This window comes from Dendrobates tinctorius, unplaced genomic scaffold (assembly GCF_039654945.1).
Source record: "Dendrobates tinctorius isolate UK_male_01 unplaced genomic scaffold, ASM3965494v1 ptg000071l, whole genome shotgun sequence".
NCBI lineage: Eukaryota > Metazoa > Chordata > Amphibia > Anura > Dendrobatidae > Dendrobates > Dendrobates tinctorius.
Window position 1 is genome coordinate 14179806 of NW_027361739.1, and position 16813 is coordinate 14196618.

General features: G+C 44.5%; 1 protein-coding gene across 2 annotated transcripts in view; it reads left to right on the forward strand.

Annotated features, from left to right (window-relative positions):
• The window catches only part of GDAP1L1 (ganglioside induced differentiation associated protein 1 like 1), a 114621-nt gene that overhangs the window by 69165 nt on the left and 28643 nt on the right, over nucleotides 1-16813 (forward strand). The window contains exons 3-5 of one of the 2 annotated variants that reach the window (XM_073582418.1): nucleotides 3371-3544; nucleotides 5114-5208; nucleotides 12356-12470. In XM_073582418.1, coding sequence (XP_073438519.1) covers nucleotides 3371-3544; nucleotides 5114-5208; nucleotides 12356-12470 — 384 coding nt within the window. The remainder of the gene's footprint in view (nucleotides 1-3370; nucleotides 3545-5113; nucleotides 5209-12355; nucleotides 12471-16813) is intronic. The other variant, XM_073582419.1, reaches the window with a different exon arrangement.

Consider the following 16813-nt stretch of genomic DNA (forward strand, 5'->3'; position numbering starts at 1 on the left):
GACGCAGATGGATAGTATGGGTTGACACTGTTGTACCCTCGGACTGCAGGGCAGCTTGAACTTGTTTGGACGTTAGTCGAGGTTCTTTATCCAACATCCGCACAATCTTGCGTTGAAATCTCTTGTCAGTTTTTCTTTTCCGTCCACATCTAGGGAGGTTAGCCACAGTACCATGGGCTTTAAACTTCTTGATGACACTGCGCACGGTAGACACAGGAACATTCAGGTCTTTGGAGATGGACTTGTAGCCTTGAGATTGCTCATGCTTCCTCACAATTTGGTTTCTCAAGTCCTCAGACAGTTCTTTGGTCTTCTTTCTTTTCTCCATGCTCAATGTGGTACACACAAGGAAACAGGACAGAGGTTGAGTCAACTTTAATCCATATCAACTGGCTACAAGTGTGATTTAGTTATTGCCAACACCTGTTAGGTGCCACAGGTAAGTTACAGGTGCTGTTAATTACACAAATTAGAGAAGCATTACATGATTTTTCGAACAGTGCCAATACTTTTGTCCACCCTCTTTTTTATGTTTGGTGTGGAATTATATCCAATTTGGCTTTAGGACAATTCTTTTTGTGTTTTTTCATTTAAGACAAATTAAATGAAGATAATAATACCAAAGAATTTGTGTTTGCAATCATTTTCAGGAAGAAACTGAGTATTATCTGACAGAATTGCAGGGGTGTCAATACTTTTGGCCACAACTGTATATATAGTGTGTGTCTAGATCTATTCATTCTTTGTGTGGGGAAACCTGTCATTGGGCTCCATTATATGTCCATTTAGCTACCCTGCGAGAAACTCTTGCCAGACGGATGTCAAACGGATCCTTACATGCGATTAAAATCGCATCAATTAAGAAAAATCGCATCAAAAACGGATCAATGGTTAAGCGACCTTTGTGCGATTTCGGACCGTTAAAATGGGACCTTTTTTTAATGGTTGTGTGTGACTCCAGCCTAACATGTAAAAAGTGCAAATAAGAACACACAGTAGTGATACGTAGCAGTATAAACACTTGTAGTCATCAAACTGTTAGAATACAACCTTAAGTAAAAAGGTAAGATGTGCCGTAGATATAGACCATTTTGAAAAAGTGTCTCTAATTAAAAGTTAACCACATGCCCCTACACTAGTTAGGGGTCTTAGTATATGTGGATCAGTGGTATGTAAAGGCATTCTCAGACAAAAAAGGTTAAAAATGTATTGTAACCTAAGTTACTACATAATATTAAATACCTATTACCTTACCTAAATGAATAGATGTTTGGGCAAATCACACAGACATTTAACAACCCCGATGTGTGTTTCACTTCTTCAGTACGCCATGCTTTCTCAAGGGGAGGTGCTATAGTGCTCTTAAACAAGATCGTTTGTATCCCAGGTAACTGGTCACATGATAGTCACGTGACCGGGCTACTTTCCAGCTGTAATGTATCTGCACATACGCCCCCAACCAACCGCACTGCTCCCAGGTGGCTCAGCAGGAGCGTCCAAGCAAGCACGAGTGGAAGCAAGGCCAAAGCTCCTAGTCGAGCGCCAAGGACGCAGTGCTGCCGGGTATCACGGGGTGGAAGCGGGGAGCTGGTGAGCGCACGTGCACATCAGCATTACTTAGAACTTAAACCTCAGATAGAGTTTACCAATTAGTTGCTCTTATTTCAGGCTATGTGCACACGTAGCGATTTTTAAGCGTTTTTGCCGCGATTTTCGGCGCAAAAACGCTTAAAAATCGTGTACAGAACGCACCCCATGCATTCCTATGGCATTCCGCACATGCTGTGCTAATGCTGCGCTTTTTTCCGCGGCGGAATCGCATCGCGGAAAAAATCGCAGCATGCTCATTCTTTTGTGCGGAATCGCAAAGAATTGCTGCGATTACGCACCCATAGGAATGCATGAGAATCGCTTACTTCCCGCATGTGGCTATGCCCACCATGTGGGAAGTTAAGCGTCTCATGTGCGGTTGGTACCCACGGTGTGGAGGAGAGGAGACTGTCCTCCAGGCCCTGGGTACCATCCCCCTGTAAAAAAAAGAATAAAAAATAAAAAATCGGGGTATATTTACCTTCCGATGTCCCGCGCTGCATTCCCGGCCTCAGCGTTCCCAGTAATGCCTTGCGGCAAGGCCCTGTAATGACGTATCTCGCGTGACTCTAGCGGTCTCGCGAGATCGCTATAGCAACGCGAGACTACGTCATCACAGGTCTCGCAAGGCATTACTGGGAACGCTGAGGCCCGGGAATGCATCGCGGGACATCGGAAGGTAAATATACCCAGATTTTTTATTTTATTTTAGCATTTTAACATCCTATCTTTTACTATTGATGCCGCATAAGCGGCCTCAATAGTAAAAACCTGGTCACACTTGTCAAACACTATGTTTGACGAGTGTGACCAACCTGTCAATCACTTTCCAAGCGATGCTTCAAATCGCTTGGAAAGTGCTTGAATATCGCACGCGAAAATCGCGGCAAAATCGCGGCGAAATCGCGCGGAAAAAAACGCACGATATCTGGGAAGGAGTCCGGTTTTTAGTGAGCGTTTTAAAATGCTACGTGTGCCCACAGCCTCAAAGTGATTTCAAGGTAAACAGAGAGGGTTACTTATAAATGGGCATTAACAGCATTCTTTTCCCTTTACTTTTCTCCCCTCAATTTCATCTTTGTGTATGGGATCGCAGATTTAGACAAAGGTTCATAGTGGCTCCAATATATTGTTTGGTATATCTGGAAGAGTCCTATATATTATATTCTTATAATAGGACTCTTCCAGATATGCTAAACAATATATTGTATTCCCCCTGCTTTAGCTTTTAACAGAGTTTTAACTTTATGTTTTATTTGTATGTTTATATTATTTTTCTTCTTCACAGTTTTTGCACTTTGATTGGTTCTCTAAGCCTTTTGATCCCATCTTCTATTCTGGCAAGATAAGGAAAACTACAGCCACTGTCAGGTCCTTAGCCACTATTGTTTGTCCAATTGTGTCAATAACATTCTGTATGCATTTTTTAAAAAAAACAAACACTCCTTTTTTTGCTACCCTTCAAATGTTTGTAGGTAAATTTTTTCATCACTTTGGTAACATTGCAAGCCACAAGTGTTACTATATTGATAAGATACTGCCCACTGTCCTAACTAATGCAGGCAGGCAGATTTTGACTCCCTAATCTGCCAAATAATGTTTCAAGTCCTATCAGTAAGTGGGCTGCTGTCTAGGTACTATCTTCTTGGTTCCTTCAACTAACTTCAATTTAAAAGAGTAAGTCCTAGCAACAGAGTTCCTTTAGGAGCACCTGCTGGACAGGACTGGAGTCTGATGGCTCATGTCTCATGATATATTTCATGTTGTGTTTGTATTTCAGAACTTATTCCACAGTTAATACCAGAATCTGGAAGCCTCCTCCACTCCAGGGTTCTTCAGTACAGAGAAACTCTAGAGAACTTGCCAATGGATGCCTACACTCACGGATGTATTCTTCACCCAGAGCTTACCATAGATTCTATGATCCCAAAGTACGCTACCGCTGAGATTCGCCGTAAGTGGCCATGTTACCTGGCTGCCTTTAGGAAGACATATAGAAGTCACTTTCATGGAAGGTATCAATAGAAGACCTGTCGTATGATAACCACTACTGGACAGGCCTTTAATGAGATCCAAAACTGCCATTTAAGGGCTTAATAGGTAACCCTTAAGATGATTTGATTGGCCCTATCAAAGAAAATGGGTCAGTACAGAGACAACTAACCTTCCAGGAGACCAGGTAGGGCATGTCTATGTAGTAGTGAAGCAATCTCCTACTGTTCAATTAAGCCAAGAGTAAGGGTCCCGTCACATTTAGCGATGCACCAGCGATCCCGACCACGATACGACCCAGTCAGGATCGCTGGTGTATCGCTAAATGGTCACTAGTGAGCTGCCAAACAGGCAGATCTCACCAGCGATGCAGTGATGCAGCAGCGGTCTTTACTTACCTGTCAGACGCGGCGATAATGACGTCCTCCGCCCGCGTCCATGCGTCGCTCGTCGGCGCCAGCAGGAAGCCCAGCAGGAAGCGGCCGACGAGAAACAGTCCAGGACGTTCTCGCGCGATCAGCGATAGCCAGCGGGGGAGACGGTCGGAGTTAAGTATCACACATAGTGATATCGCTAGCAATATCGCTGCTGCGTCACAAAATCGGTGACGCTTTAGCGATATTGCTAGCGATATCGCTATGTGTGAAACCACCTTTACATCCATCTTGACTTACTGAGAACAAAGACGGTAATGGACGGGCGTTTATTGATTTAAATTTTCTCTCATAACCACTGTGAAGAACCACCACCATTAGTGCCTGCGGCAGTGTCCGCTGTTGTGAGCACTAGCAGAGGGTTACAGCAATGGACACTAGTTGTCACAACAGCGGACACTGCCGCAGGCACTAATGGTGGAACCACTGTGAAGAAGCCTTGATTGTCAAACAATCATTAGCTAAGCAGTTAGTACAATTCTGAATGTAAGTTCAGTTTAGGAATTTGGTATATATATCGTAAGGCAGTGAGGGGGATCATATACAAGGGTTGTTATGTGTCCAACAGGATGCCCATAGAAACATACTAAACCCGCTAGAGAGGGTTATAATTACTGCCACAGCTGTGATTACAATGCAAAATAAAAGAGAGAGTGGATTTGGTCAAACTATTTGACCAAGTCAGATTTTTTTGGAGAAATCTGAAGGATGGTATTAAGATGGATCTCTCCCTTCCTTTCGGGTCTTGGAAGTGCCCCATGTCCATAATTCTCATTTAACTTTCAGTTAGGTTTGGGTGTGTCAGTTTTTGGTCTGCAAGCATCAGAGCCAGAGCTCTGTGTAGGACAGATCTGTGTGACATTAAATACAGTCCAGAGCCAGGCAAATCAAAGCCATTGACATACACATGAGTGATATGGTGGTGCAGTTGCCCACGGTAACAGATTTGATACCGACGATCCGGCTGCGAACAGGAGGATAAAGTTTGAGTTATTTTTGTAAGTTGCCAAAATAAGGATATTTAAGTGGGAATAACTTGGGTCATATGTATATGGTTTTTAATTGAACTGTTAAATTCCTTTGCATTGAATCCTTAGGGCACCTTGCCAACGCCACCACTGAACTCTTGAAACTTGACAATGAGGAGCCTCAACTGACAGAGCCATACCTTTCCAAACACAAAAAGCTCATGGTAAGCTGTATAATCATTCTGGCATGCATCATTCTTATCTTCTGCGACATAAGTGCCCAACCCCTTTTTATAAGGTCAATTGGGCCATGCTATGTTAATAGTAAGAGGTTGCTATTTGGGACCCCATCTGAGAGGCTCTTGCTGTGGCAGTCCCTGGACATCCTTATATTATGTGATCTCTGTAGGCACCATATAATGCATTATGTCCCTATAGTATTTATTCATATGCTCTATCCATGCAAATAGCCTGTTCAGAGAAGAAGACGTTTGCAACTCTAAAACTACCTTTTCCTATTGGAAATACCAATCCTAAAAGTCAATATCAATCCTTGAAAGGGCCCTTAAAGGGCTGATGTTAAATTTTAGGATTGTTGCTTCTAATAAGTGGCACTAAAGTTCCTATCCTCTCCAAAGAGGTATTTCCATATGTATATTTCCAGAGGAGCATTGCATGGCTTATAAGTCTCCTTACGCTGTCTTGATGCTCTGCGGAAGGAGAAACTTTATCTCTTAAACACTATGCTTTATCTGTAACTCAAAAAGTAATACATAGAGTCTGGTTGTGTATTAAAAGCTATTCCATAAAAGCATAAAAAAATCCATAAGTTACTAAGCTCTGGACTTCACTATAATAGTTATGAGATGTCCAAGCTGGACGTGGTAACATACATGGAGTAGTAACATACTTTTCCAGGTCACCACCTGACAGCACCCTGGAGGACGTCCTTCTCATCCATAGTGGGACAGGAAACCATGAGAGTTTAAAAGGATCCTCCCCCTACCATCCCTCAGTGTTTTTCCTGTCCCACTGCGGATAGGAACGACGAGTGGAATATCCGACCGTTCCTTGCAGATGGTCAGGATCGGGGGGCCCAGCCTTTTCCCTTCCTACCTGGAGATATCTGCAGCTGACACCCGACAGAGGGTCTCTCAGCTACTCCAGTGTAGCGCTGCTCCCGGATGCCGGGTCGCTTCCTCCTGACGGGGGCTCTCGACCCTGGACGCCACCACTGCAGTCCGCCTCTGTGGAGTCCTCCAAGCCCACAAGCGCTCCACCAGCTACAGTGTCTTCCCCGCCTGTCCCGGAAAACTCGTGCCCGGAGGAGAGGCGCACAGTAAAAGCAGTGCATCACAGACCGGGGGCGCCTCAGATCGGCCGCCCCATCGGAGGAGGACGCGCAGGCCGAGGCGCGCATCACAGGGGAGCCGGGCGCGAGTCACAGGCCGGGGGGGCGCGTCTTCAGCGGCAGCACGTCACTTACGGTCGCGTCATCGGCCGGCAGCGCGTCACTTATGGTCGCGGCTCCACTAAGGCCTCTGGCAGCGACTGGCCAGTACCACACACCTTTCAATACAGGACGAAATGTTCGGAGGTTTACTCTCCCAGACTTCAATGGTCTTCCCAGTAAATACCCACATACGGGCGATGATACTGGAGGAATGGGAGGAGGCAGAGAAAAGGTTAACTATCCCTAGAGACTTTAGGTTGCATCTGCCGTTTGACCCTGAGGAGGTCAAAGTCTGGGAGGAAGTCCCCAAGATAGTCATCCCCGTAGCAAGAGTATCTAAGAAGACGGCAATTCCGTTTGAGGATTCCTCAAGTTTGAAGGAACCCCTAGATCGGAAAGCAGATGGGCTCTTAAAAAGAGCCTGGGAAAGCTCAGCTGCGGTCATAACAGCGAATATAGCAGCAACATCGGTAGCACGCTCCATGCGTCTATGGATAAATGACCTGGAAGAGCATCTATCAGATAGAACCCTGAGGGAAACCATCCTGAAGTCCCTCCCCTTACTTAAGTTAGCTACTGGGTTTTTGGCCGATGCCTCGGCAGAATCGGTTAGGTTCACGGCCAGAAGCCAGGCCTTGTCCAACACAGCCAGAAGGGCTATCTGGCTTAAGAGTTGGATGGGTGACATGCAGTCAAAAAATAAACTTTGTTCAATTCCCTTTTCGGGGGGGCATGGTCTTTGGGCCTGTGCTCGACGACATCTTAGAGAAGGCATCAGATGAAAAAAATGGTTCCCTGAGGAGAAGCGTAAAAGATACCAGCCCTTTCGTAGACCCCGTTACAACCAGAGAATGGACTACAGGGGAAAGGGATGTCGGGTCGATGGAGCTACCCCAAAGGAGGCAAGGGTAGAAATAGGAACAGAGATAACATCTTTTCCGGCCCAGGGTCCAGCTACCGGAAGAAATGACGCCACCAGAGTAGGGGGGCGATTGCTCAAATTCACGGGACAATGGCAGAAGGTCACCTCCAGCCCCTGGGTATTACAGGTCATCTCGAAAGGGTACAAAATAGAGTTCAACTCTCTGCCCCCAAACAGATTTTTAGTGACCAGTTCACGTCTCAGTGCAGCTTCCCCCATGTGGTAGGACATTCAAGATCTCCTAGACATAGAAGCAGTTACTCGGTTCCCGTCCAGGAGGAAGGCAGAGAACACTACTCGAGCCTCTTCGCAATAAAAAAACCCTCGGGGGAAACCCGAACCATAATAAACCTCAAACCCCTAAACAAATGGGTAACTTACAGGCGCTTCAAAATGGAATCGATAAAATCTACGATTCCTCTTCTGGGGAAGGGCGTGGTAATGTGCACGTTAGATCTAAAAAACGCATATTACCATGTCCCTATCCACCCAGATCACCAAAAGTACCTCATGTTCGCGGTCGAAAGAGACGGCACAATATTCCACTATCAGTTTCGCTGCCTAGCCTTCGGCCTAGCATCAGCCCCGAGGGTCTTTACAAAAGTAATGATAGAGGTAGTGGCCTACCTAAGGGCCCGGAATATCACGGTGGTCCTGTATCTAGACGACTTCCTAATTATAGCCGAGAAATATTCAGAATTGAGTCCTCAGTGGTTGATACCTTTTAATGGCTAACTGAAAAGATGGTAACACATTGCAAGCTTTCGAGACTACTCAGGTCTCTTCATCAGGCATAGACTAATACAAAATCTGAAGGGTCACATATTTATGCACAATACAGCACAGAAAAAATGCAATAGATGAGACAAGTGACGTGAAGCAGAGTTATGATTATGGGAGAGGGAGAAACATAAATATTGCTCCAGTTCATAGATAAGGAGTCCAGATGTTTTATTGTCCTCTGATTGGGGTCTCCTAATGTGTTGTGATGCCCCCACAAGGTCTTAGGAGCAAATTCCTTAATTGATGTAAAAAGACATAAATCCATGCGACACATTCATTCCAGCATTGAGAGTGTCAAAGGTCGTCATAAATTTATACTCACAGACTCTTCTATCTGAGATGTGAAGTTACTTTTCAATACCAGTAATTTCATATCCTTGGTGTTGTGGTCCATCATACAAAAATGGATCTACCTGTGGCAAAACATTTTTGTATGATGGACCACAACACCAGGGATATGAAATTACTGGTATTGAAAGGTAACTTCACATCTCAGAGAGAGAGAAGAGTCTGTGAGTATAAATTTATGACGACCTTTGACACTCTCGGTGCTGGAATGAATGTGTCGCATGGATTTATGTCTTTTTACATCAATTAAGGAATTTGCTCCTAAGACCTTGTGGGGGCATCACAACACATTAGGAGACCCCAATCAGAGGACAATAAAACATCCGGACTCCTTATCTATGAACTGGAGCAATATTTATGTTTCTCCCTCTCCCATAATCATAATTCTGCTTCACGTCACTTGTCTCATCTATTGCATTTTTTCTGTGCTGTACTGTGCATAAATATGTGACCCTTCAGATTTTGTATTAGTCTAAGCCTGATGAAGAGACCTGAGTAGTCTCGAAAGCTTGCAATGTGTTACCATCTTTTCAGTTAGCCATTAAAAGGTATCAACCACTGAGGACTCTCAATTCTGAATATTTTTCTATCTACTGGCTAACACGGTACAAAGATATACATCTTTCCTGTAATTATAGCCGATTCAGTAACCCAGCTCAGGGTCGATTGTCAATCCTCAATCTCCACGCTGCAGAATTTAGGATGGATCATAAATTGGTCAAGATCCGATCTCATACCCAAGCCCAGAATAAAATTCTTGGGGGTCATGTTAGACTCAGAAAGAAGGATGTCTTATCTACCAGCCGAAAAACAGACCTCGATGCCGAAGAAGATTCGTCAGTTCTCAAAGAATCGGGTATCTGTCAGAGACGCAATGAGAGTCCTGGGGCTGATGACTTCTTGCATTTCCTGTGTCAGATGGAGTCAGTTCCACTCCCGCGACCTGCAACACACGGTCCTAGCGTCCTGGGACAGAAGGCAGACCTCACTGGACAGCAAAATACTGTTAACCCTCTGGGCCAAAAGATCGCTACTATGGTGGACCGTGCCGAGAAACCTAAAAAGGGGTGTCTCTTGGGTTCAGACCCCGGAGGTTGTAATGACAACGGACGCAAGTCTATTCGGCTGGGGCGGACACGTCGCAAGAAGGTACAACCAGGGGCGATGGAGTCCGGAGGACAGCAAAAGATCCTCCAACGTCAGAGAATTACATGCGGTCTGGAAAGTGCTGCTCGTCGCCGAGTCTCACGTGAAGAACAAACACGTCAAAGTTCTGTCGGACAACACCACAACAATGGCCTTTCTCCGTCACCAAGGCGGACCAAGACATCCAACACTTCAGGCCTTAGCAGATCAGATTTTCAGATGGGCAGAGAGGGAGGTCCTCTCAATCTCGGCCGTGCATCTGGAGGGCTCTCGGAACCAGATCGCGGACTTCCTCAGCAGGAGAAGGATAACTGCAATGGACTGGGAGCTCAAAGACGAGGTGTTCAGCAGCCTGTGCGACCATTGGGGACAACCAACAGTAGACCTGTTCACGGACAAAGGGAACGCAAAGCTCAGGACCTTCTAATCCCTGAACCCCCTGGGAAATGCGGCAGGAATAGATGCCCTATTACAATCCTGGAGCAGGGGCCTGTTGTACGCCTTCCCGCCCCTAGCCCTCATTCCACGAATCCTCAGGAAAATCTGCGAAGACAGAGCCAGTGTCATATTGGTAGTTCCCTACTGGCCAAGAAGAAGTTGGTTTCCCCTGCTCAGAAAGTTAGCGGACGAGGAACCCATTCTCCTACCAAGAAGGAAAGACCTCTTCCATCAGGGTCCGGTCCTACATCAAAAGCCGGAAGCTTTCCAGTTGTCAGCTTGGATCCGGAGCGGCAGGTCCTAAGAGCAAGGGGTCTATCGGACAAAGTCATTTCTACCCTACAAGCAAGTAGAAAACCCGTGACCGCGGCAATATATAATAAAATCTGGAAAAAGTTCTGCAGCTTCTGTGGCGAGGAGACAGTCAGAACTGACCAGCCCGACATACCGAAAATACTCGACTTCTTGCAGGAAGGGTTCAGGAAAGGCCTTATACCTAGTACTCTGAGAGTGCAGATAGCAGCCTTGAGCGTGTTCTATGACACAGCCCTGTCGGTACACCCGTGCGTAGCCCGGTTCTCGAGAGCAGTGCAGAGACTTAAACCCTTAATTAGAAAGAGCATACCACCTTGGGACCTTAACCTAGTCCTCAATACGCTATGCAAGCAGTCATATCAGATAGGGGCAGAGATAAGTATGGGCAATCTCTCTCTCAAGACAGCCTTTTTAGTGGCAGTCACCTCAGCCAAGAGGTCAGGAGAACTGCAGGCCTTATCGATCCAGGAACTCTACTTACAGGTGTTTAGTGACCGCTTAGTCTTAAGACTCGACCCGGCCTTCCTACCCAAAGTTGTCTTAAACTCTAACATGAATCAGGAGGTAGTACTCTCTTCTTTTTTCCAGTCTCCCAAGAATAGCACGGAAGAAACCTACCATAACTTGGACGAAAGGGAAACTGTACTCGGGTATCTGGACGCAACCCTGGAGGCAGGACAGCAACCTCTTCATCCAATACAGAGGTCCTAACAAGGGGAAAAAGGCGTCGAAATCGACAATAGCAAGGTGGATTAGATCCAGTATTAGCATAGCCTACAGAGCACAGGGTCAGATTCCCCCGGGGAACCTTAGAGCCCACTCAACCAGGGCCATGGCCGCATCATCGGCAGAAAGGGGGGGGAGCTTCGGCAGAACAGATCTGCAGGGCAGCGTCTTGGACCAGTCTTAGTACTTTCTCCAAGCACTATAAACTGGACCTAGCATCCACACAGCTTGCATTTGGGAGAAAGGTACTCCACGCAGTAGTCCCGCCCTAGGACCAATATACATTGGTACTACTCCAGGGTGCTGTCAGGTGGTGACCTGGAAAACGGTAATCAGACCTACCGGTAATTGTGTTTCCAGGAATCCATCCTGACAGCACTGTTAGATCCCTCCCGATAAAACTTTCCATACAACTGTGACGTAACATGTGTATGAAGAATGCTGGTTTAAATAAAGTCTATGGTTGCATCCATCCAGATGTGTTACTTTGTGAAATCACTGAGGGATGGTAGGGGAGGATCCTTTTAAACTCTCGTGGTTTCCTGTCCCACAACGGATGAGAAGGACGTCCTCCAGGGTGCTGTCAGGATGGATTCCTGGAAACACAATTACCGGTAGGTCTAATTACCGTTTTCTTCCCATTGTAAGAAAACTTTGGAGTATGCTTCCCTTGCCAAAGGCCACAAACCATTTCTAGCTTGAGAGCTAACTTCAGATATCTTAGCAATGAGCCTCATTTATGATTCCTAGGGTGTCTGTATACTTTAGATAGCTGTCTGACGAACTCTGGATGGGCTTTTCTTGCCAACCACTTTCAGTACACATACTTGCTCAGCCAAACAGTCATGAGTTCATTGGGCAGGACTTAAGGCACTCTGGTGAGATCAGTGGATTGGGCATTGGGCATGTAGTTCTAGAATCAATGATTGGGGACATTGTTTTAGGCTACCGTGATATGAAGTTCTTGGGTCTTCTGCCAACCCTCATAATTCCTATGAAATTCTAGATAATCTCCTCACAATGATCCCAGTGATATAGTAAGTTGTATGGATCAGTCTATTGAAAAACATCATTATTGATACCAAGATACATTACATAGAATATGATAAAGAATACGGATAAAGTCCACGGATGTGTAACCAGACGTTACATTCAATCTATCTCACCATTATAGCAAGGTCAGTGCCTATAATCCAATACTCTATATATCTAATATTGGTATCCTTATTAATTTCCTAAGGCGAAAATCCTGGAACACGACAATGTAAACAACCTGAAGAAAATCCTAACTGAGCTAGCCATGGTGTTAGACCAGCTTGAGGCTGAGCTGGAAAAAAGGAAGATTGAGTATGAAGGTAAATATTCAACTGTTCTTTGTAAGAGATAATCCCATCCATTTGGACTGCACCTTCTTATGTATTCATAACTCAGTTTGGTGCTAAGAAAATACCACCTATGGCAACTGGGCTCTAGTGGCCCCCATACACATTAGACTAAACTTGGCCAAACCTGCGACATCAATGAATTGACTAATGTATGGTGGCCTTCCCTACTCTCCTACAACAGATGTTGTTGGGGAAGAAGAGTATCCGTCCTACTGGATTTCCATTCCTTCTTATCATTTTGTTCTTCCCTCTCCTAGAGTAGTCAGAGAAGAGTGGAGAGCACAAGAACGCTTGACCGAGCCAAGAGTGTGAGGGTCTTAAAATACTAGTACTGATTGAACAGTGTCAGAGTGTGCTGGGACATGTCATTTTGACAGTGAATTGATGCAGTACCAGCAGGAATAATAGACTGTCATGGCAAAAGATGTGTTAAACTAAAGGTCCTCAGACAACAGTGGTCTGTTAATTTCAGCTTACAGGGGTTGTCCGGTGATCACTCATTCACCATGGGGGATTGAGCACTGGGACCTGCACTGATTGACAGAACTGGGCAGTTTTATTAATTCCCTATGGGACTGTTGAGTGCTGCGCTCAGATTTTTCTGGTAGCTCCATGAGCATCCCCACTTCCTGGCAACAGGTATAAAAATTCCCTGTTCTGCTGAATAGTGCGGGTCCCAATGGCCGGACCTTTACTGATCGGTAAGTTATAACCTATCCTATGCGTAAGTGATTATTTGTTTTTACCGGACAACCCCTTCTAGTGAATAAATATATCTTTGAATTTTGAGGCTTCATGCTGAATTTTGAGATCTGTTGCTTTAGTGTGCAGTGTATTTAAAAACAAGAAAATGCCCGCAGCTTAAATCAATGTATTGAACAACACAAAAAAACACCAACATTTTAATTAGCAAACCCAACCTGGAAAAAAAAATCAATACCTTAATTTCCTGTTCATTATTACAAAGTGAATGAACGGTCAGTGGGAGTAACGAAAAGACAAGCACAACACACTGCAAAATTGGTCAGCTCTACCTGAATGCTACATGTCATCATGTGAGACCTAGTTATTAGGCCTCAAGCAATGTCATGATGGGTGCGACCCTCAGGCATCCTGACATTGCAGGGCCTATAGTAAGCGTAAGGCTATGTTCACACGTCGCAGTTTTTTCGCGGTGGTATTTAACGGGCGTTTTTGCCGCGAAAACGCAAAAAACCAGCATCCCATGCATTCCTATGGGATTCCGCAATGCTGTGCTAATGCTGCGGATTTTCCCGTGGCGGAATCGCATCGCGGAAAAATACACAGCATGCTCAGTAATTTTGTAGCATCGCGGGGATTCCGCCAACATAGGAATGCATTGTTCTGCTTAGTTTCCGCATGTGACTGTGCCCACCATGCGAAAAGTAAGCAGAACATTTGCGGATGGTACCCAGGGGGTGGAGGAGAGGAGACTGTCTTCCAGGCCCTGGGTACCATATCCTTGTAAAAAATAGAATAAAAAAATCGGGTTATATTCACCTTCCGGCGTCCCACGCAGCCTTCCCGGGCCTCAGTGATTCTCCCGTTCCCAGTAATGCCTAATCGCTAGTTTTTCCACGGGAAAATCGCAGGAATTTAAAATGCGATTTTCCCGTGTGGAATTCCGGAATTCCCGCGGAAGTTATCGCAGGAATTCTGCAACGTGTGCACATAGCCTAAGAGGCACCTAGGATGTGGACTAGGATGTTGGACACAGAATTAATGACCACCTGCCATGAAGGGCCAGACTGGTTGCCTGTTCAGAGAGTCGTGAATTTACCATAATTGATCCTCTCTATCTCTAGCCTATGTGCCATAAATGTGTGATGGGAAGACCGCTTTCACAGTAAAGGTGTCCTTAACATGTGACTAGATACAGAGAAATATTACCATACATACTGTATACTACATATTGATCAAATGTGTTAATTTAAAATGGGATACCTAAGAAAAAAGTAAAATAATAATGTGATCTAGAACCAGCCAAATTTGCACAGATGCCAGGCCGCACTAGGCTAGAATGGCCCATGAGAAATTGGATGGACCTGTTCTGTGAGTCATATGATATGGTAGAAAAAAGGACTATGGGTTAAGTAGAAATGATATCCAAGACTACTTCTTTATACCTGATTTGCTCTTACCTTCCCCCATATTAATGCTTAGAAATAACATGAATAATTAATGTGACCTTTTCTGAGTCTCATTAGGATCCATTCTCCCCACTCTTTTGCATATCTTGCTGTTATTTCAGTGGAAGCAACACTCATCCTCCCATCCTGCCACTACCCCAGTAGTCCGAGTATATGTGGTATTTCACATAAGGGATCATTTTATTGATAAAAGATAAACTATGATCAGCCATATTCTGATCAAGATGTGTAATAATTGCTGGGTAATGCTTGTCAATTATACCGTGATGTACAGTCATGGCCAAAAGTATTGACACCGCTGCAATTCTGTCAGATAATACTCAGTTTCTTCCTGAAAATGATTGCAAACACAAATTCTTTGGTATTATTATCTTCATTTACTTTGTCTTAAATGAAAAAACACAAAAAGAATTGTCCTAAAGCCAAATTGGATATAATTCCACACCAAACATAACAAAGAGGGTGGACAAAAGTATTGGCACTGTTCGAAAAATCATGTGATGCTTCTCTAATTTGTGTAATTAACAGCACCTATAACTTACCTGTGGCACCTAACAGGTGTTGGCAATAACTAAATCACACTTGCAGCCAGTTGACATGGATTAAAGTTGACTCAACCTCTGTCCTGTGTCCTTGTGTATACCACATTGAGCATGGAGAAAAGAAAGAAGACCAAAGAACTGTCTGAGGACTTGAGAAACCAAATTGTGAGGAAGCATGAGCAATATCAAGGCTACAAGTCCATCTCCAAAGACCTGAATCTTCCTGTGTCTACCGTGCGCAGTGTCATCAAGAAGTTTAAAGCCCATGGCACTGTGGCTAACCTCTCTAGATGTGGCCGGAAAAGAAAAATTGACAAGAGATTTCAATGCAAGATTGTGCGGATGTTGGATAAAGAACCTCCACTAACATCCAAACAAGTTCAAGCTGCCCTGCAGTCCAATGGTACAACGGTGTCAACCCGTACTATCCGTCGGCATCTGAATGAAAAGGGACTGTATGGTAGGAGACCCAGGAAGACTCCACTTCTTACCCCGAGACATAAAAAAGCCAGGCTGGAGTTTGCCAAAACTTACCTGAAAAAGCATAAAACATTTTGGAAGAATGTTCTCTGGTCAGATGAGACAAAAGTAGAGCTTTTAGGGCAAAAGCATCAACATAGAGTTTACAGGAGAAAAAAGAGGCATTCAAAGAAAAGTACACAGTCCCTACAGTCAAACATGGCGGAGGTTCCCTGATGTTTTGGGGTTGCTTTGCTGCCTCTGGCACTGGACTGCTTGACCGTGTGCTTGCCATTATGAAGTCAGAAGACTACCAACAAATTTTGCAGCATAATATAGGGCCTAGTGTGAGAAAGCTGGGTCTACCTCAGAGGTCATGGGTCTTCCAGCAGGACAATAACCCAAAACACACTTCAAAAAGCACTAGAAAATGGTTTGAGAGAAAGCACTGGAGACTTCTAAGGTGGCCAGCAATGAGTCCAGACCTGAATCCCATAGAACACCTGTGGAGAGATCTAAAAATGGCAGTTTGGAGAAGGCACCCTTCAAATATCAGGGACCTGGAGTAGTTTGCCAAAGAAGAATGGTCTAAAATTCCAGCAGAGCATTGTAAGAAACTCATTGATGGTTACCGGAAGCAGTTGGTCGCAGTTATTTTGGCTAAAGGTTGTGCAACCAAGTATTAGGCTGAGGGTGCCAATACTTTTGTCCGGCCCATTTTTGAAGTTTTGTGTGAAATGATCAATGTTTTGCTTCATTCTCTTTTGTGTTTTTTCATTTAAGACAAATTAAATGAAGATAATAATACCAAAGAATTTGTGTTTGCAATCATTTTCAGGAAGAAACTGAATATTATCTGACACAATTGCAGGGGTGTCAATACTTTTGGCCATGACTGTATGTTCTTAAAGGAGTTATACTATGAATCATTTTTATACCAAAAGTCCTAAAATTATGTTCATGGATGTTTGTTTCTAGCATAAAAATATCATTTCAACATTCCTTGTTCCATAAGCCTAATTGTACTGCTAGTAATCTATGTTGCTGGGGTAAGCTATGGACAGAATCAGTCCCCTTCCCCCTCTGGTAGCTAACAATATGGTACATTGTTACCCGTGCAGAAAAAAAATCTTCTCTGGTA